At 47.6% G+C, this 22139-nt stretch overlaps 1 protein-coding gene across 1 annotated transcript in view; it reads left to right on the forward strand.

The window, feature by feature from the left end:
• Kif3c (kinesin family member 3C) overlaps positions 1–19069 on the forward strand; it is a 43267-nt gene extending 24198 nt beyond the window's left edge. Inside the window, exons 2-8 of the mRNA XM_038319488.1 lie at positions 1411–1512; positions 2064–2186; positions 3352–3470; positions 4470–4586; positions 16973–17081; positions 17222–17394; positions 17820–19069. Coding sequence (XP_038175416.1) covers positions 1411–1512; positions 2064–2186; positions 3352–3470; positions 4470–4586; positions 16973–17081; positions 17222–17394; positions 17820–17907 — 831 coding nt within the window. The 3' untranslated portion in view covers positions 17908–19069. The remainder of the gene's footprint in view (positions 1–1410; positions 1513–2063; positions 2187–3351; positions 3471–4469; positions 4587–16972; positions 17082–17221; positions 17395–17819) is intronic.
• Positions 19070–22139: the final 3070 nt, after the last annotated feature.

The following is a 22139-nucleotide window of genomic DNA, read 5'->3' on the forward strand; positions in this document are numbered from 1 at the left end:
GACATGTCAGCTGCTTCCACTGGGAAAAATTCCAGTGGGGCAGCAGCCAGTTTCTTCCAGTGGCTCAAGGTGATGTCAGCCTTCCAGGAGGCCAGCAATGAACTCAGAGGGCAGTCATCTGCCCTGGGAAAGTGCCCTCTTATTGGTAGTAATGATAGTGCATCTTATGGGGTCAGACTTTGTGCCAATCCAGGTGGGGTGGGGGCTTTCACACAAATGGATCTCAGTGAGTCTGGGACACAGTGTGTAGATCTCTCCTCTGCTATTTTCTGGTGGTCCAAGACTAGTATTCTATCTTGTCATTTGGTACACGGGAGGAAGGAGGGAGCTCCTGGCTGTTGAGGGTTCTGTCGTCCCCTGTGTTTGTGAGCCATGCAGAAACCAAGTGAGGTTCTGATACTGTGGCTGAGGGGGAGGGCATGGCTTGCTGGACCTTCAGCTTAGTGGGCAGAGCAGGAGTTTTGCAGGTTGTGTCTAAAGCTCAGGTAGCCTCTGGAGCCTCATTTTGTCCCCTGTTGCTGGGGAATCTCTCCCTTGGGTTGTTCTGATTTCCTCAGCAGCCCAAGATTAGACCAAGATTTCCTGCTGCCCCAGCCATGAGCTGTCTTCCTGACTCAGGAACCACACAGTCCCAGGGCTGGGCTGTCCAGTGGCTGCCTTTTCTCCTGCCGCATGCCATCTGGGGCTTGGTTGCCAGGAATAGATTGCCACCCACCCTCCTCACAGGCATGGTGACCCAGCCATTCCTTCATATCCATAGCAAAGAGATCGGGCGCCTTATATTCCTTAAGGATCCTGTCCACATTGGAAGCTCTGTGCTACTGCTCTAGAGGCTGGAGGAGGAAACTCAATCCCCACTGACGGCTACAAGGCTCCTTCTGGACAGGTCTTATGTCCACTCCTAGAAGGATCGCAGGAAAGAGGAGCAGAGTCTCTGCTTTGTGGTCCTTCCTGGAGTGGAAACAAGAGGATCAGGAGTTTAAGGTTATCCTTGGTTCTGTTACATGAAGGAGGAGAGAGAGGATCTCTTAAGTGGTCAACAGGCATGATGTCACATGCATGCAATCCCAGCACCCAGGTGGCAGAAACAGGAGGATTGCCACAAGTTCCAGGTTAGCCTGATCTACATATAAGTTAACCTGATCTACATAATAAGTTCTGGCTAGCCAACACTACACAGTGAGATCCTTTCTCAACAAATCAAAACAAAAAAACAACAAAAGCAACCAAACCAACAAAAGCTACGTGTGGAGGTACACACTTACAATCCTGGCCATCCTCTACTGCATAGAAGGGTTGAGGTTAGTCTGAACTACATGTGACCCTGTGACCAACCAACAAACAAAAATCCCAAATTGTCATGCCATGGACCATTGCCAGTCCCATCTCTGAACCCCATTGTATCCTCAGGCCATGGAAAGCAAGCTGCTCATCGGCGGGAGGAACATCATGGATCACACCAATGAGCAACAGAAGATGCTAGAACTGAAGCGGCAGGAGATTGCTGAACAGGTGAGGCTGCTAGGATTCAGGTTCTGTGAATCATGTGGCCTTGAGGTCGTGGAGGGGGGTGGGCAGGGCCGAGAACCCAAGCTAAGTCACTTGGATCCCATGGGTCTGCCAGTTCAGCGTTTTCTCTTTGGGTGAGAAGAAGGGGTGGCTCTCCGCACAGTTAGCCTCCACGAGACCTCTGGTATTAACTCCCGGCCTTCACTGCCAACTGTGTGACTATTTCCTAAGTCATCAAGTTGGTTTCCAATCAGCTGTGATGCTACAGGTAATGTCCCCAGAGTATACCCGCTCTTAGTGCTGGCGTCTCCATGCACACAGGCTCACACCTGGCATAGTTATGTTCACTGAAGTTGAAAAGAGGGGTCTGTGTCCAGTGTTCCACTTAGAATTGTGAGGGAATTCTAAACACGAGCCGTGGGGTACCTCGACACCCGGGATTATGATAAAGACAGGTCCTATGTCAGGCAGAGTAAGCCAGCCCCTGTGCCCTTTAGCCTCCCCCAGTGGGCCTTGCTTTCCTGTTGTGACCCCCTCGCCGTGCCTTGCCCTAGAAACGCCGCGAGCGGGAAATGCAGCAGGAGATGTTGCTCCGAGATGAGGAGACCATGGAGCTGCGTGGCACCTACTCGTCCCTGCAGCAGGAGGTAGAGGTCAAAACCAAGAAACTCAAGAAGGTAAGACTAGCGGCAGGGTAAACAAGACGCTGCTTCAGAGTTGCCTGCTCAGAGGGGGCCTCCAAGCCCCTTCCCACTGCCCAGTCCCTGAGCTATACTGCCTGGGCTGATGGGGTGGGGGACAACCAGGGGGCAGGAGTCTGATGTCGGGGTGGTCATCGTCATGGTCATGGTTAACTTCTCTACTTTGAATGACACCATTGACTCATAGCACTGGCAGGGAATGTGATAAGGCCATGGAGCCTCATGCCCAGGGAGGAAAACAAGGTTCTCGACCCCACGCCAAGGGACAATGACCTGGTCACCAGGATCCTGCAAAATTCATGGAAAGATGTGACCTGAAATGGGGTTTAGGGTAGGAAATTCCAGTGCGGACTCAGGGAAGAGCCAGGAGCGCCCCCAGGATTATTGTTGTGACTGCCTCAGAGCTGGCCAGCTGAGGCCCAGTCACTGTAGCAGGCACTAGACCGTCACTCAGCTAAGAGGGAACTAGGAAAGCCATTGCTGGCTCCTGTGCCCTCACTCTTGGGAATCTCTCAAATAGATGGGAGTGGGGTGGGTTACCTTCCCAACCCACTCAGCCCCTAACCCCAGCCCCAGATCTCCAAAATGAGACTTGGGTCCTGGCTACCCCCACCCCCAAACAGGGTTTCTCTGTAGACCAGGCTGGCCTTGAATTCGGAGATCTGCCTGCCTCTGCCTCTCTAGTGCTGGGATTAAAGATGTGGACCACCACTGCCTGGCTTGTCTCCACTCTTCTGGTGGCTGGTTAGGGCAATTTATTCAGCCTCTGTCTCATTTGCCTCTCCTGTGAATAGAGCATGTTAGACCAAAGTTTAAACACTCCATGATACACACACAGAGAGAGAGAGAGAGAGAGAGAGAGAGAGAGAGAGAGAGAGAGAGAGAGAGAGAGAGAGAGAGAGAGAGAGAGAGAGAGAGAGAGAGAGAGAGAGCGAGCAGGTAACAGCCTAAGGTTTCAGTGGGTGGGAAGGACCAAGCCACCACAGGGAGGTGGGACAGAGATCGCCCTTGAAATAGCCCATCCTGATTGATAGTGATGGGCAGCCATTCTGAGATCATTCTGAGCCTAGGCCTGTGAAGCCCAGGCTCGGCGATTGGTGCCTGACTGAGCAGCCTCTGAGCCCCACCTGTGTGTGTCCAGCTCTATGCCAAGCTGCAGGCGGTGAAGGCTGAGATCCAGGACCAACACGAGGAGTATATCCGTGTGCGGCAGGACCTGGAGGAGGCGCAGAATGAACAGACCCGGGAACTCAAGCTCAAGTAGGGCTGGCTCCTCTTCTGGTTCTGGGTATCCGTGTCTCCCCAAATTCCTCAGGGCCTCTCTGAGAGATTCTTCAGAAAGCTATATTTTGATCATCCTATTCACTTAAGTGTCCATTTTTTTGAATGCTTGTGGGTTTTTTGTTTGTTTGTTTGGTTGGTTTTTCAAGACAGGGTTTCTCTGTGTAATAGCTCTGGCTGTCCTGGAACTCTCTGTAGAACAGCAGGCTGGCCTTGAACTCACAGAGATACACCTGCCACTCTGCCTCCTGAGTGCTGGGATTAAAGGTGTGCGCCACCATTGCCTGGCTTGATTTCTGTATTTTTTTTTTTTTTAGGACAGGGTCCTACTCAGGTTGTCTGGGAATTTTCAGCTATCCTCCTGCTTCAGCGCCCCAGTTACTGGGTTGCCAGGTGTAGGCCACTTTGCCCAGCTTGTATGTCTCATGTGGTGGCCAGGGTATGACATTGGGGAATTTTTTTATCACCCCCCCCTTTTTTTTGAGACTGGGTCTCTCACTGAACCTGGAGCTCATGAGACAGGCCAGCTCTTAAGTTTGCTCCACTTCCTCAGTCTGGTTTGATGGCTCTGCCTTCCTCTGCCAAAGTGTAGGCTGAGCACTGGTCAAAAATAACTCAAAAGGCCCCAGGCCCACAATCTTTGCATTAGAAATAGTGGTCTTCGAGATCCATTCTTTTTCTTTTTTTTTCAACTTTTTTTTTTGGGGGGGGGGTGTTTTGAGACAGGAATTCTCTGTGTAGCTTTGGAGGCTGTCCTGGCACTTGCTCTGTATACTAAGCTGGCCTCCAACTCACAGAGATCCGCCTGCCTCTGCCTCCCAAGTGTTGGGATTAAAGGTGTGCGCCACCGCTGCGCAACAAGTTCCATTATTTCTGTAGTGATGGCATCCCTTCCCCGCCTTCCCCCCACCTTCTCTGTTGCCTTTGTGACGGGGTCTCTCCCTCCCCTTCCCATTTCTGTCTGATTCCTGCTCCCAGGTACCTCATCATTGAGAACTTCATCCCCCCTGAGGAGAAGAACAAGATCATGAACCGGCTCTTCCTGGACTGTGAGGAGGAGCAGTGGAAGTTCCAGCCCCTGGTGCCAGCTGGAGTGTGAGTCCCTTCGGCCATTTGTCTGGACCTAGACATTTATGTGCTTCTCCTGGGATTGTGGGCGGCAAGGATCTTGAGACCCTGTGTGCAGAAAGACAGATGTTTGGGGTTGCACATGGAGGATGGATTTCCCAGGCTCTAATCCTGTAGGGGGTCTCCATGAAGGAAGTATTTCACTGGTCTGGGATGCGAAAGAAGCCTGTAAGAGGAGGTGCGTATTGGGGGACCCACTTTGGTTTCCAATGTAGTAGCTCTAGTGTCATAGTTGGCTACTTCTGGTGGATACACAGTTGCAGAAATAGCAACAATTGTTAATGTTTGCCCAGCTCTGCTCTGTCCGGTCTACATAAGAACACAGACAGAAGGTAAGTTGGACATTGTCTGAGCTTATGGTCTGGAGGGAAAGACTGAGAAGTACAAGACCTGGGCACCAAAGAGGCCTGATCTTAGCTTCTTGGCTGAGTGATTCAGCAATTCCACCTGTTTCTACCAGGGAGCAGAGCCCTTGGGTGCAGCCGCGTCAGTTAGCTGGGTGTGCAGCGCCCTCTGCTGGTACCTGTATAGAACGAGGTTGACTATTCAAACCCACCAGAGTGCTTTACCCATCTGGATCAAATCTGTATATAGCAATGGAGGGACAGTACTTCTCTGGATTCTTTACTCTCTGTATCCTAGGGGTGCTACTACCACGCAAGGCAGGAGCCTCCCCCGGGCTGGAGTGGAAGCTAATACGAGGTCCATAGCACCTCAATGTATTACATGACAGTTTAAACTGTCAGCTTTCTGAAAGTGTGGACCCCATGTTCCCGGATGTGATGCCAGTTGGATATAGCAAATTTTTGAGTAATGGCTTTTCAGTGGTGGCATTTTGCACTTTTAAACCACCTTTTGGACCAGAGGTGGTAGTGCACACCTTTAATCCCAGCACTGGAGAAGCAGAGGCAAGAACTCTGTGAGTTTGAGTCCAGCCTAGTCTACCTTGCAAGTTCCAGGCTAGCCCAGAACTATGCAGAGAGATCCTATCATAAAAGCAAAAAACAAAACAAAACAAAACATTGTCTTTCATACCACAGCACAATGATCACTTTTAGGACGTTTCCTACCGAGAGAATTCTATTATAGGTTATATTCACATTTTCCTCCAGCTCCCAGTTATGTAATTTATGGATGTTTCCCTCCCTCCCTACCTGAGATCATCATTACGTTTTATTACATTTAATTGCCTGTTTGGAGTCCTTCGATCTGAAATTGAGAGGAATACTCATCTTGTTTCTTTCTTTTTCTTTTTCTTTTTATTAATTTTTTGAGGCGAGAGTCATGCAACGTAGCCAAGATTGACCTAAAACTCACTGTGTAGCTCAGGATGGTTTTAAACTCCTGAGTGTTGGTATTTCTTGTGTGTGTGACACTGTGCCCCGCTTAGGGAGAGGACACCTGAGAACAGCGTGTGACACATATGATGATAATGCCGTAACGAAACCCATTCCTTTGTATTCTAACTTAATTTTTATTTATTTTTTATTTTTTTATTTTTTGGTTTTTCGAGACAGCGTTTCCCTGTAGTTTCTAGAGCCTGTCCTGGAACTAGCTCTTATAGACCAGGCTGGCCTCGAACTCAGAGATCCGCCTGCCTCTGCCTCCTGAGTGCTGGATAATTTTTATTTTAAAACAAACTTTATTTTATTTTTTAATCCCAGCTAAGCACTTTGTTTCTTTTTAAAATTTAATTAATTTTTAAATTACATTTAATTGTGTGGGAGGAGGGGCAGGCACACATGCCAGAGGACAACTCATAGAGGGTGATCCTTTTTACTGTGTGAGTCCCAGGGACTGAACTCAGGTTGCAGGCCAAGGCACAAGTGCCTCTACCTGCTGAGCCATGTCACCAACCCCCTTTTATGTATGACTTTTAAAAAATGTATTACTCTTGTGTGTGGATGAGTGTGTGCATGATTTGTGTGTGGCCACACATGTGTCATAGCATACATCTGGAAGTGAGAGTGTGATTTTGTGAAATTGGTTCTTTTCTGTTTTGCTTTATTTTTTTTTCTTTCCCTGAGACAGGCTCTTTCTTTGTGTAGCCCTGACTGTCCTGGAACTCGATGTATACGTCAGGCTGGTCTCAAACTCAGAGATCCACCTGCTTGTTGCCTCCTAAATGGAGTAAAGGCTTACACCACTGAGTTTGAGGCTAGCCTGGTCTACAAAGCAAGTTCCAAGACAGCATGGGCTGTTACACAGAGGAATCCTGTCTCAAAAAAACAAAACAAAACAAAGCAAAGGCATTCCCCACCACTGCTTGTCCCGTGGGGTTGGTTTTTGCATGGGTTCTGGAGATCTAACATTGCCACAAGGCTGTCATGGCGAGTGCCTTTACCCCTGAGCCATCCCACCGGCCCCAGAAAAGCCACTTGAAATAATATTTGGGGGGTAGCAAAATGGCTCAGGGGATAAGGGTGCCTGCAGCTAAGCTTGACAACCTGAATTCAATTCCCAGGACCCGGATGGTGGCGGGTGTGAACCAACTCCCACAAATTGTCCTCATGTGTACTAGACAAAGCTCTTTAGCAGTTGAGCTATTTCCCTAGCTCCCCATTGCCCTTCTTAAGCAAAGAAAGTCTCAGAAGGACAGAGTTCTTCTCTTTGGTGTTGGACACCCTGAAAGCTAGTCTTTCCTCCAACACTTCGGGCTGTTTAGTTTGCCTTTGTGTACTGCTCTTTGTTGTGGCTATGTTTTCTTTCTTTCTTTCTTTTTTGAGATGGGATTTCATGTAGCCAGGCTGTTCATCTCTAAGCAATTCCCTGATCCCCTTCTCCTTTTTATGTAGTTTAGGCTTACCTAGAACACCAGATCCTCCTGCCTCCGTCTCCCAATCTGGGATTATAGGCGTGAGCCACCATTCTTCGATGATTCTGTTTTTGAGACAGGCTCTCATTAGGTAGCCTAGGCTAGCCTTGATCCTAGTCTCAACCTTCCCAGGGCTGGGTTTGCAAGAGTGTGCAACCACATCCAACTGTGACAATTTTTTTTCAATTCTTTCTTTAACTTATTTTATATCTTTATGTGTATGAGTGTTTTTTCTGCCTATATATCTGTACATCATGTGCTTCCTTGGTGCCCACAGAGACCCTAAGAGCATATGTATAGGCTCCCCTGTGACCACTGTTTTGGTGCTAGGACTCAAATTTGGGTAGAGGCGTAGCCAGTGTTTTTAACTACTGAACGGTCTTTCCAGACCCTTTTCTTTGTTCTTTCTTTTTAATTTTGAAAGCAGTTGGTGGTTAGAATGAAAAGAAAAGAAAACAATTCATCATTGAAGTCCCAGTTGTGACTGTGAGCCCACAGAGAACCCCAAAGGGTGAGCTGAGGGCAGGGAGTGGTAGCTACCTCCCCTGCCCCAGCCTCGGATCTGCCCGTTAGCTCTGCTTTCACAACTGGGGGTGGGGGGGCTTTGTGGGGGTACGGAAGGCCTTGAACGTGGTTTTCCTCTCACTGGGATGCTCTGGAATCCGAGGCTGTGGAAGGAACCCCCTCCTTTCCTTCCCAGTCTGCTCCCGCAACTCCCAAATGTGACTGAAGCCAGGCTGAGAACACAAAAGCCGGGTCTCCCCTGAGCGCCAGTGGATCATCGGAGCATTGTTCTATGCTCCGCTCAAGTGTTGGCCTTGTGGGCCTGTGGGATTCTGGGCTGAGAACACTGAAGACTGCACAGAGAGGAAAGACATTGTTTGAAACGAATCACCTAAGGTCATGCTGTCCCTTTGGAAAGCTTTTGTTAGAAGGGGCCTCCCTCATGTGAAGGACAACGTCACCCGCACCCAGTCCCTCTCTCCAAAGCAAGGAGCTATTGTTACCGTGGGACAATGTTTAGAACATGTCTTTGTCAGCTTATTTGGGAAGTCTGTCCCCTTAATTCTTTTCTCCTTTCTGTGTCTTTCACTATCATAATTTTGGTTAAAGTTGCCTTGCAAGCAAAAATTTTGCATATTCTGGCTGTTTTATAAGCACACATTTTAAATTTCAAAATAAACTTTCTTTTTAGGGCTGGAGGGATAGCTCAGTGGTAGGGCATTTACCTAGTGTATCTGAAGGCCTGGGTTCAATTCTACTACAAAAAAAAAAAAAAAAAAAACTTCAAGTGTTGATTGTACTTAAAGAAAAAGCATCTCCTGAGGGTTGTCTGTCGGCAGTGGCCCTTCGCTCCTAGCCTATACTCCACAGCGTTATATTGTGACGAGAACTTTGGCCTCTGCAAGCCCAGTCATGGTACATTCTTTGCAAAGCCATCACAATACAGCAGAAGGACACTAACTTGGACTGAAAACAGTCTGAGTTTGGGGTCTAGTGAGGTGACTCAGCCGGCAAAGGCACTCACTGCTAAATCCGAGGACATGAATTCGGTCCCTGAAACTCACGTGGTAGAAAGATAAAACCAACTCCCCCAGATTCTCTGACCTCAACGTGAATGTCGTGGCTCATATGCTCACACACTCACATAAACAAAATGTAATATGTATTTTATTTTTAAATTCTGAATTTTGGTTCTTACTTTGCCACAACAGAAAGTGGTTTGGTCTTATTTATTTATTTATTTATTTATGAAGATTTACTTATTTATCTTGTTTACAGAGTTCTGCCTCCATGTATCTCTGTAAGCATGAGGAGGGTACCAGATCTCATTACAGATGGTTATGAGTCACCATGTGGGTGCTGGGAATTGAACTCAGGACCTGTGGAAGAGCAGGCAGTGCTCTTAACCTCTGAGTCATCTCTCCAGCCCTTGATTTAGTTTTAAAGACCATTCTTTCTATATTTCAGGTAGGCCCCGGACTCCTGGCATCAAAGGATTGTTTTCCCTTAGCTCCTCAAGCATCTGGTACCACAGGCACATGCTACCATGTTCAACTTTGAGACATGCTCATTATTTATGTATTTTTTATGTATTATTTATTCATGTATTTCTGTTAGCCTTTTCGCTCTGTAGCCCTGGTTGGCCCTGAATATAGCCTGTGGTTCAAGGTTGACCTTGAACTGATCCTCCTGCCTCTGCCTCCCAAGTGTCACCCCTGACCAGAGAAAACTCTCTTAATTTACCTGAACCTCACTTTTCTTTTGTTTTGACTTTTGTTTTTTCAAGACCGAGTTTTTCTGCGTAGTTTCCTGGCCACCTGGAGCTCACTCTGTAGACCTGGCTGGCCTCAAACTCACAGAGATCCACCTCCCTCTGCCTCCTGAGGGCTAGGATTAAAGGCGTGCGCCACCACTGCCCAGCTGTACCTGACTTTCAGTCAGTAAAATGGAAACAGTACTGTCTGCCATGCAGAGCTGTGAGGTTGCCCTGAGACAAGTGGAAGGTTCCAGGCCTAAAGGATCTGGTTTGTGCAGTATTTAGGATCGAACCCAGGGTCTTATGCATGCTCGGTAAACTCTCTACCAACTGAGCTGGTAGTCCCAGCCAGCTCCCACCTTCCTCTACTTTGCTTTAATTTTTGAGACAGGGTCTCCTGTAGACCAGGCTGGCCTTAGACTTACTCTGTAGCCAAGGATAACTCTGACCTTCTCAGCCTCCTGCTTCTACCCTCCGAGCACCAGGACACGGGCATGAGCTACTACCACACCTGTCTCCAGAGTCCAGCTCCACAAGAGCATTCTTCCCGTCCCACAGGAGGAAATAAAAGTAAACTGGGAGCCGGGCGGTGGTGGCGCACGCCTTTAATCCCAGCACTCGGGAGGCAGAGGCAGGCGGATCTCTGTGAGTTCGAGACCAGCCTGGTCTACAAGAGCTAGTTCCAGGACAGGCTCTAAAGCCACAGAGAAACCCTGTCTCGAAAAACCAAAAAAAAAAAAAAAAAAAAAAAAAAAAAATGAAAGGGGGCTTTTTAAATCTTGGTAAGACCGTTCCTCAAGTCATACATGGCAGCTCACAGCTGTAATATTAGTCCTCAGGAGGATCACCTCATGTTTGAGGTTAACCTGGGCTACACTGTAAATTCCAGGCCAGCCTGGGCTACATTAAAACCTTCTCTCACAAAAGTACATGTATGATAGGGAGGACCATGAGATGGCTCAGCATATAGAGGCCCTGGCCACCAAGCCAGATAACTGGCATTTGGTCCTTGGGACCACACTATAGAGGGACAGACCTTCTCCAATAAACTGTCCTCTAACCTCCACACTGGTGCCCCGACACTTGTGCTCTTACCCCCAAATAAATAAATAGTTAAAATTATTTTTAAAGTGTCGGAGAGTGGTTGTGCAGAAGCAGGCAGATCTCTGTGAGTTCGAGGCCAACCTGGTCTATAGAGTAAGTTCTAGGACAGCCAGGGATACACTGAGAAATCTTGTCTCAAAGAACCAATAAGCAAACAAACAAAGTGAGATTTCACAGGCTTGTGAGAATTGAGAGGAAGAGGAGACAAGGGTGAGTACAGACGTGCAGGGCAATGGAGCGAGGTGGGCGTGTGAGCTGTGGAGAAAATGCGACCAGATCACAGAAAAGGCCCATCTGTTGCCCTAGGTGTGTGAGGAGGACCACAGGGAGCACACCCAGTGATGCTGGGTTGCCCTGGGTGTGTATGGCGGACCGGGGTAGAGGGAGCACACCCAGTGATGCTGGATTGCCCTGGGTATGTGTGGAGGACCACAGGGAGCACACCCAGTGATGCTGGATTGCCCTGGGTATGTGTGGAGGACCACAGGGAGCACACCCAGTGATGCTGGATTGCCCTGGATGTGTGTGGAGGACCAGAGAGGAGCCACCCAGTGATGCTGGATTGCCCTGGGTGTGTGTGGAGGATTGGGGTAGGGGGAGCACACCCAGTGAAGCTGGAGGCCTGCTTTCAGAGTAAGAGGAGAAAGGGTCGGGGAGAGGAGAGCTAGAGAAATGGCTCAGTGACTGAAAGCAGAGAATCTGAGTTCAAGTCCAGAACCCACACCAGGCAGCTTACTACTGCCTGTAACTCCAGTTGCAGGGAGATGCCTCTGGCCTCTTCGGTCACACGCATACATATGTACACATATTCACACACTCATACATGCTTATACACGCTCTCATACACACTCACACACAGAGACATACATAAACACACACACACATAATTAAAAATCCTTGAGAGAGAAGAGAATGATTAGAAACAACTGATAATGAGAACAGTGTCAACCTTTGAGATGGAGCCTACAGTTAAGTTTTATTTTATTAACATTACTTATTTACTTTGTTCGTTTTTTGAAACAGGGTTTCTCTCTGTTGCTCTGAAGACTGTCCTGGAACTCACTCTGTAGACCAGGCTGGCCTCGAACTCACAGAGATCCGCCTGCCTCTTCCTCCCAAGTGCTGGGATTAAAGGCGTGCGCCTCCAGCGCCCGGCAACTTATTTACTTTTATTTTGTTTGATGCGTATGGGTGTTTTGCCTGCATGAATGTCTGTACCACTTGTGTGCCTGCTGCCCACAGGGGCTAGAAAGAGGGCAATGGATTCTCTGGAATTGGAGTTCCAGACAGTTGTGAGCCACCATGTGGATCCTGGGAATCAAACCTGGGTCCTCTGCAAGAGAGTGGATGCTCTCAACGAGACCCATCTTTCCAACCCCTCTACTATACATGAAACTTTTCAGAGTTTCATGGAGCCCAGACTGGCTAGTGGCTCACAAACTTGTTATGGCGCCAAAGATGACCTTAACCTTCTTCCCTTCCTGCCGCTGCCTCCTGAGTGTTTGCATTCCAGGAGTATGCCATTATGCCTGGTTTATGTGGTCCAGAAAATGGGGCCTAGGATTTTGTCCATTCTAAGCAAAAAGTCTACCAACTGAGCTCATCTCCAGCCCCAGGTTTTTCATATTTAATATTTTAATATTAAATGTCTTTAATGTTGAAGAGAAAAGTTACGATGTTAGTCATTGATAAGAGATCCTAACCAGATGCTTGGAATCTGCTGAACATATTAACTGTCATTCTGGGTCTCTTGGAGGTGTGGATTACTGGAATTAGGTCCCAGCCCTGGGCTATCAGACACAACCTGTTTATAGTGTAGGGATTGATCCTGGAAGTAGGCCTGGGGCAGAAGAGAGAGTGGAGGGGAGACTGGTGTCCTAGTTATAGACACCCTTTCCTAGCCCCTTCCGCCAGCAGCCCGCCCAGAATAACCGGACAGCTTCATTGGGTCAGACTGCCAGTTCCTGCAGACTGGCCACTCTGCCTGCTTAGCCCTGCTCCTCTGTCCTATTCCCAGAGCCTGAGTTTCCAAAGACTCTCTGTGGCCCCGGCATGTCCCCAACAAGCATCCCAAGACAAGAGACAATAGACAGGATAAAAAGAGTACTTGGGAAGATTCAGATTTCTGGGGTTGCTAATCATACGACCTTAGGTACAAAGGGTTCTTGACCTTTCTAAGCCTGTCTCGCTGTTTCATCCACACCATAGGAGCTTTTAGAAAATTCAAGAGACGGGCTGGAGAGATGGCTCAGAGGTTAAAAGAACTGACTGCTGTTCTGGAGGTCCTGAGTTCAATTCCCAGCAACCACATGAAGGCTCACACCCATCTATAATGAGATCTGGTGCCCAGAACGCTATATACATAATAAATAAATTTAAAAAAAAAAAGAAAAAAGAAAATTCAAGAGATGTGCAGTACCTTGTCACTGATAGTTGGTTTCCTGGCTCTCTCACTTTCTTTTCTGTGGTGTGATGATGCATCGTCAGCAGCCTGCTGGGCAAGGCTGTCATTAAAGCTGCCTCTCCAGCTTCCTATAGCCTCTGGGAACAAAATGAATTGGGGCTTTTAAAGCCTTCTTGTCCCTTGTTTCCATTTGTAAAGAGGCCCAATCGGGACCACTAAATGGGGTCCAGCACTTTTTAGTATGCATAATAAACTAAATTTCAAGACTGTAACTTCTCAGGGTTGGAGAGATGGTTGTCTCGGTAGCAACTATGAGGACCCGAGTTCAGATCCCCAACACCCATTTAAAAAGCCAGGCATGGTGGCACATGCTTGCAATCGCAGCACCGGAGAGGCAGAAATAGGAGGCTCCTGAGGGCTTGCTGCGCAGCAAGTCTGGCCTAGTCCAGAGCTCGACAAACTCTAGGTTCAGAGCCTGCCCAAAAAAAAAAAAAAAAAAAGTTGGAGGGTGTCGTTTCGTTGCTGCAGCGAAACACTCTGGCAAGTAGGGAGGAGAAGGTTTATTTCAGCCTTACTTCCAGGTAACAGTCCGTCACTGCTGGAAGTTAGAGCAGAAACTCAAATAGGAGGAGCCTGGAGACAGGACCTGATGCAGAGGCCATGGAGGAGTGCAGCTTACTGGCTTCTCCCCATGGCCTGTTCAACCTGCTTTTTTATAGAACCCAGGACCACCTACCCAGGAGTGGGCCCACTCCTGTCAATCACTGATTACGAAAATGCCCTACAGACTTTCCTACAGCCCCATCTTTTTGAAGCATTTGTCTCAATTGAGATTCTCTCCTCTTTAGTGACTCCAGCTTGTGTCAAGTTGACAGAACTAGCCAGGACAGAAAGTGACCGAAAAAGACACTGTGTCCACGTCTGGTCTCCACACCCCTGCAGTGTACAAATATGCACTTGCACCCCACACACATGCTTGTGCGCGTGCGCACACGCTCCCTAAGAATGTAACTTCTCATTCCTTGCCTGTAGAATGCAAATTAGCTTGGGGGTTTCTGTACAGCTAGTTTTATGCAGGGACAGAATGTCCTTTTTGGGAGTTACCATGGCTCCTTCCTGTCTTCTTCCTTCCAATGTCACCTATTGAATTTTTCATTGCTCATTTGATTTGTGTCTTTACGTGAATTAGCAGATGGAGTGAATTCACAGCCCTGTGTTAGCCCTTGCAGTGCTTTGTGCTGAGTGCTTGTCTGGTTGAATCCCAGCAGTTCTGAGGGGCTGACATTGTTAGAGGCCAGGGACAGTGAGCTCCTTCCCAGGGTGACCCAGATATAAGGGGATGAGACAGTGTTCAAACCCAGGTCTTACGTCACTCCCAAACCTGTGCCCTTTGTTCTTTAAATTGGACACTACTTTCTTGTTTTCTCTGTCTGCTCTCGTTTGTTTTAAGTGTTTTCAGTATTAGGTTATATTCATCAAGCTGCTGAGGGAAGAACTCAGCTGTTCTGCACACGGTATCATGGCTGTAATCGAGGCACTGTGGGAACTGAGGCAGGATGAACAAGATTACAGGACGATGAAGAGCTTGCAGCCAGCTCAAGCTACATAGCAAGACCCTGTATCACAAAAACAAAACGGGCTGAGTGTGGTTGCCCATGCCTGTGATCCTAGAATTTGGGAGGTAGAGGCAGGAAGATGAAGAGCTGAAGGCCAGCCATCATGATGTAGGACTGTCTCAAAAAATATAATAATAAGCCGGGCGGTGGTGGCACACGCCTTTAATCCCAGCACTCGGGAGGCAGAGGCAGGCGGATCTCTGTGAGTTCGAGACCAGCCTGGTCTACAAGAGCTAGTTCCAGGATAGGCTTCAAAGCTACAGAGAAACCCTGTCTCAAAAAACCAAAAAAAAAAAAAAAATATATATATATATATATATATATATATATAATAAAATAAAAAGTTAAGGCTATGGCTCAGTTGGTAGACTGCTGCCTATCAGGCATGAAGCCCTGGGTTTGATCCCTAGCACCACATAGTGACATGTATTACCATACACCTATAACCTCTGCATAACCATCCAAAGTTCAAGGTCATCCTCTGTTATGTAATGAGTCTCAGGTCACCCTGCCCTAGGTGAGGTTCAGTCTCAATAAAGCAAAACAAAACAGAGATGGGTCAAATGGCCCATTACGGAAAATGTTCTTTTTTTCTTTTATTTTTTTTTCCAGTCAGGGTTTCTCTATGTAGCCCTGGCTATCCTGGAACTCGCTCTGTAGACCAGGCTGGCCTCAAACTCAGATACCCACCTGCTTCTGCCTCCCTAGTGTTGGTATTAAAGGCATGCGCCACCACTGCCCGACTTTTATTTATTTATTTAACACCTAAGAATGTTTTTCTTGCATGTATTTATGTGCACTATGTTCATACCTGGTGTCCTTGGAAGCCAGAAGAGGGGATTCTGATCCTCTGCAGCTGGAATTAGACAGCTGTGACCTGCCATATGAGTGTGCTAAAAACCCAGTCTGGATCCTCTGCAAGAGTGTAAGCGCCCCAGTGGAGCCACCTTACCAGCTCTACTTTTTTGGCTGTTTGTTTGTTTGTTTGTTTGTTTATTTTGAAACAGGGTCTTACTGTGTAACCCTGGCTAGCCTGGGAAAGTTAAGCCAGGCTGACCTTAAACTCACAGAGCTCTACCTGCTTCTGCCTCTTCCAATGCTGGGATTAAAAGCGTGCACCATCACACCCAGCTAGTTTATTTTTCAATCTTTGTTTCTGTGTATATCAGTATTTTGGCTCCATGTATGCCTGTGCACCGAATGCATGCAGTGGCCAGAAGAAGGTGTCGGCTCCCTTACATCTGGAGTTACGGATGATTGTGAGCCGCCATGTGGGCGCTGGGAACTGAGCCTGAGTCCTCTGACAGAGTAGTCAGTGCTCTTAACCAGAGCCAGCCCTTACCTTACTTTTTTGAGACAGGTTCTATTTCCAAACCTGGGGCTCCCCAGCTAAGCTAGACTAACTGGTGAGCAATCTCCAGAAACCTTTCCAGCTCCTGCCTCCTCAACGCTGGATCCGCAGACTTTTATCACCCTGTGTAGCTTTTCATTTTTGTTTTTGGAGACAGGGTTTCTCTGTGTAACAATCCGGACTGTCCTGGAACTTACTCTATAGACCAGGCTGGCCTTGAACTCACAGAGATCCACCTCCTCTGCCTCCTGAGTGCTGGGATTAAAGGCGTGGGGCACCACCACCGCCCAGCCACTGTGTAGCTTTTTACATGGGTGCTGTCTCAAGACAGAAGATAAATGCTGCTAGTCTGCATTTCTCCACTCCTGTGTGTCTGTGTGTTCCATTTTCATTGTACAGGGAACTAAACATAAGGCCTTGGACACGGCAAGCAGGTGTCCTACCATTGGGCTACATCCATGGCTCCTGTCCTACTTTTTTTTTTATTGTTTTAGACAAGATCTCATGCAGCCCCTACTGATCTTGAACTCACTCTGTAGCTGAAATAACCTTGAACTCTTGATCTTCCTGCTGGAACCACAAACATGCACCTCCATATCCGGCCTCGTTTAACCATTTTATGGGTGTGCTTGTGTACGCCGAGGTACCCATCACATGTGTGCACACGCCTGTGGATGTACGAGGACAACCTCAGGTGTCATTATTACGCACCATCCATCTTTTGCTTGAGACAGAGTCCCGAAAAATCTAAAAGCCCACTAAACCAACAGTAAAATCATTCTGATATCCCATTTCCCCTATAGGAATAACAGTCAAATGAAGAAGCGGCCAACTTCTGCAGTGGGCTACAAGAGACCAATCAGCCAGTATGCTCGGGTTGCCATGGCAATGGGGTCCCATCCCAGATACAGGGTAAGAAGCTGGGAAGTGGAAGCCAGGGAAGGGATACTCACAACAAATGCTCCCTCTAAGTATCCATCACCCTCATGACACCCAAGGTCCGGTGCCTGGAATATGCCACTGCTCACGTCTGATGTACCATTTTACCACAGGCTGAAAATATTATGTTTTTGGAATTGGATGTTTCCCCACCGGCCATCTTTGAGATGGAATTTTCTCATGACCAAGAACAAGATCCACGGGTACTACACATGGAGAGGCTCATGAGGTTGGACAGCTTTCTGGAAAGACCTTCCACGTCTAAAGTGCGAAAGTCAAGATCATGGTTAGTACCACCATGGTCAGCATGAGTCCTGGACTTCAGGAAGCAGCGGGACTATACGGGTTGGTCAAGGCTGTAGAAGATTCGAGTGGCAGCCAGAGAGTGTGGGGAGGGAAAGGAAAAACCCTCACCCTTCAATCTACAGTGGTACCTGTGGGCAAGATATGCTGATGCAATAGTGTGCCACAGCAGCCTGCCAATGGTGGTGCACACCTTTAGTCCCAGCATTGGGAGGCAGAGGCAGGTGGATCTCTGTGAGTTCGAGGCCAGCCTGGTCTACAGAGTGAGTTCCAGGACAGCCAGAGCTGCTACATAGAGAGAAACCCTGTCTCAAGAAACTGGGGGGAAAAAAGGGAGGAAAAGCCTTGAATTTCTGTCCTCTGGTTTTTCTGATCCCTCCTTTGGTCTGTCTCATTGCTTCTGCACAGGTGCCAGAGTCCTCAGCGGCCTCCACCCTCCACCGCTCATGCCTCCATGGCCTCTGCTTCTACTGCAACGGCGGTAGACCATGATTGATGGCCTTTAGTCAGGCTGCCCATCATACAGACTCCTAGGACAGGGCAGCCAACCTTGATTCATCGCATCTGATGCTTGGTGCGCGTGTATGTGTGTGTGTGGTATGTACGCACGCATGTATGTGTGTATGTGTGTGTGTGTACTAGTGCGTGTGAAGGGGTGAGAAACTGGCAGGTGGTGCCTCTGCCTGTTTTCTGTGTCTCCTTTATTTAATTCGTGTTATTTATTCATGGAGCTTGGTTAGTGAGGAGAGATCCCCTCGCCTGAGCTGCCTGGGCCTGCCGTGGTCACTGCATTGCCTCCTTTTCTTCTGGCTGGGTAGATACCTCAGTCAGGCCCCAAAGCTCCTCATGTCACCTGCCTCCAGAAGGGAAGACGGCTAGTGCCTGAGAAGACAATGCTTCCTTTTCCCGCCCGTTCCATAGTCCCCATCTTCTTGTCCAGTGGTGAGCAGCCCTGATGCTTTCTGGGGCTGGGAAACTGCTGATGTCCATTGAGGGCAAGAGGTACCTTAATAGCACTGGGCCTGTACTCCTGGTGGACTGAGCCTTGCCCTTCTCTTTCTGGGCCCCAGACTCTTCCCGCCTCCAGGGCTCTTTCCCAAGGACTTTCAGTAGCCTCCCTGAGACTCATCCCAGGCTCTCCAGCCTTGGCAAGAACTCATGGCTTCCCCAACTCCACTTCATTGCCAGCCCTCTCCACCCTTGTACTGGGAATTGTGAGCCAAGCAGTTGTTGCCACGGTGAGACCTGCAGGAAACGGAACAGTGTGGAAACAACGCGGATTGTCATCAAGGGAAGTCCCCTCTCAGATCCCTTTGTTTCTGTCTACTCCCAAGAAGTTTCTTTGGTGAACAAACCACCTGTCCTCATGTGAGGTGTGGCTTCTCCCTGCTTTGATCACTGTTCCCTGAAGCTGTCCGATCTCAGTCCCTAGTGGAAAGAATCAGTGTCATTCTGCCCCTTACTAAACGCAGATAGCAACACCCCTCGCTTTTCTCCTTCGACTAGTACAAGAAGCTCACCCAGGCACAATCTTTGCCAGATTTACCTATTACCCCTCTTTCTTAGTCACATCTTGGGGGGACACTGTTTTGTTGAAAACTGATCCATTCTTTACTACTTGTGTGAATTGGCCTTCCTCACCTTCCTTTGTGACAGCCCCAAATGTCTCCAGGTATTGCAAGTGATAAGTAAATTTCTATTTTAAAAAGTTAATTTTCATTGACCTTTATTTTTTACATGCAAGATAAAACTTATTTTTTTAAGATTTATTTTTCATTATTTTTCAACTACGTGTGTCTGTGTAGATGAATGCAGAGGCCAGAGGTATGGACCCCCTTGGAGCTGGAATTACAGGTGGTTGTGAGCCACCTAACATGAGTGCTGGGAATTGAACTCAGGTTTTTCTGGAAGAGCAATATGTGCTCTTAACTGCTGAGCCATCTCTAGCTCCCCTCTCTCTCTCTTTTTAAGATAGGATCTTTCTGTATAGCCCTGACCTGCTTCTAGTATCCACTTGCTATGTGGCCACCCTTGCCTCAAATTTGAGGCATGCCTGCCTCTACTTCCCAGGTGCTGGGATTATAGATGTGAGCCCTGATACCCAGTTTTTATTTTTAAAACGTTTTTTATATATATGCAACCCCACAGAGTTGCTTAGAGTCACTCAGGTTGAGGTAGAATTGCCAATGAGAATAGCCCATTCTATGTAAGAAAACCCTATTTAAAAAAAAAAATCAAAGCTGGAGAGATGGTTCCATGATTGACAGTACTTGCTGTTCTTCCAGAGGGACCCAAGTTGAGTTCCCAACATCCATGTTAGTCAGCTCCAGTGGATCTGACAGCCTCTTCTGTGCTCTGCAGTGACCTGCACATACATGCACATACTCACCTACAGACACAGACACAGACTTACACATAACTAAAGATGAAATGAATTTCTTACATTAGGGTTTGAAACTGAGCACGGTGGTACATTGTCTTTCCAGCACCTAGGAGATGGAGGTAGGCAGATCAGAAGTTCAAAGTCTTCCTTGGATCCATGGCAAAAGAAAAAAGAAAAGAAATACTAAATTAAAAAATTTTTAACTGAATTTAAAATCATCCAGTTCTATTTATCCTTCAACAAACTTGGACTCGTTCCCTAATTGCTTTCCTGATATGTCTGTCTCTAGGGAATATCCATGACCCTCTATTTCTGTTGTTTTTTGTTTCGGTTTGGTTCGTTTTGAGACAGGGTCTCTCTGTGTAGCCCTGGCTGGCCTGGAACTCAGTGTGTAGACCAGGCCGGCATGAAACTTGCAGCCATTATCCTACCTCTGCCTCCAGAGCGCTGGGATGACAGACATGGATCACCATGCCTAGCCCTATATTCATCTTTTTCAAGCCTTGGAGCTACTCGGATGTTGATGAGAACACAATTTCTTGACGTAGGAATTGTAATTTCTGCTGTCAACATTTAACAGTTTACTCCTTAATTATTATTTATTGCTTGAAAAGTTAAGAAATTCTCTTAATGCTAGGGATCATACTGTCAAATATGTTGACTTATTTTCAAGATGTATATTTTGGTGGGTAGTAAAGGGTAATTTGTAAAAGCAAGCAGGAAGTTAGGGTTTCAGGTGCCCTAACATTGGGAGGCCCTTTCCCTGGCTGATGAGCAGGTCTGTAGTTTCTGTAAGGCACGAAGCTGGTAGATCTGCCAGGAGCTCTGTGTGTGCTCATCTCTGGGAAATAAGCTCTTCTGTACCGTTCACATTCTCCTCTGCGGGTCTCTTGCTTTATCTCCACTGCTGTTTTCTACTGTTCTGCCGGACTAGACGGGTGAGCCTCTCGATTGTCTGTTCTTCAAGGAAACCTTAGTTTCTCATCAGAGCCCTATGATCAGTTGACACTCAGGATTCCGATCAGAGGTTTGGCTGTATCTGGGACGGGGGCTGTGTGTAGGATTCGCCCCGTGTGACCTCCCCCTAACTGCTTTGTCATTTGTAGATGAAGCTGCATGTGCCATCACACCCGTCAGTCGTACACATGGACGCTACATAGTCTGGGTCACTTGTCCCTCACAGTCTTATAGCACAATATACCCCACTTTAGCACCCCAGCCTGAGGGCTAGGCCCAAGGCGTGGTCAGAAGAGCCTCTGCCTATGGTATTGTATATGTGTGTTTATGTGTGTGTTTGCGTGTGTTTACCTGTGCAGGGGGCACCACACTCAATGTAAGATACTTTAGGGACAGAGCCACCAGAGGTGGCTGGATCTCTCTCTTCCTTTTCTTTTGATGTATCAGACATTTGATTGACAAAGTAAGGGCCTTAATCAGGACCAAATTTCCATGTCTGTTGTTATGGTCTCTAATTAAAGTTAAACAGTGGCCCATTCTTGTCACGCTATACATATGACTATCTGGGACATATGTAATATATAAATATATAAATATATATATATATATATAAAACATTAACCTTTATCCCCTTGGTTTAGGATGGAGGCCTTTGTGTTAAGTTGAAGTGCACCCTAGTTTGGTGCTGCTAGCAGCCTGCAGGCCCCAGCCCTGTTGAGATTAACACAGTCGACAATAAAGGGATGAGTATCGTTGCGGAGTTGATTGTTTGCTTCTCTTCCCTGTCTCTTCCTTCTTGGGTTTGCTTTTTCAGTTTTGCCTTTCTCTCTAGCTTTTTCAGTAAGGGCTTAAAAATATTTGGAGGCCACCTGCATCTATCAGAACACTGGAGAAGAAATAATTCCTCAATGAAAGGTTAGTGGTTAGTGGATTCGTATGGCATGTTCAAGGCACTCGGTTCCGTCCGGCATGGACGGAAAGAGAAAGATAACTAGTAGACTAGAGCTGGTAAGATAGCTCACTGGGTAAAGGTGCCTGCTCCCACAGCTGACAGCCTGCTTGCATCCCCGAGGCTGCACACAGTGTGGATGACTGCAAGTTGTCCTCTGACGTCCACATCTATGCTGCGGCAGACACACACACACACACACACACACACACACACACACACACTTACGCGCGCACTATAAAATGAGAACCAAATAGAGACTGACTTGAGAGAGGATATTGGGAGATGGCCCAGTAAGCAAAGTCCTGAGAACTTGAATTTGGATCCCTAGCACCCATTTAGAAGACAAGGTGCATCAGAGCTTGCCTATGGTTCTAACACCAGGGAAGCGGAGACAAGGAGCTCCCTGAGGTTTACTAGTTAATCTAATCGAATACGT

The sequence above is a fragment of the Arvicola amphibius genome, chromosome 2 (assembly GCF_903992535.2).
Source record: "Arvicola amphibius chromosome 2, mArvAmp1.2, whole genome shotgun sequence".
Classification (NCBI taxonomy): Eukaryota; Metazoa; Chordata; class Mammalia; order Rodentia; family Cricetidae; genus Arvicola; species Arvicola amphibius.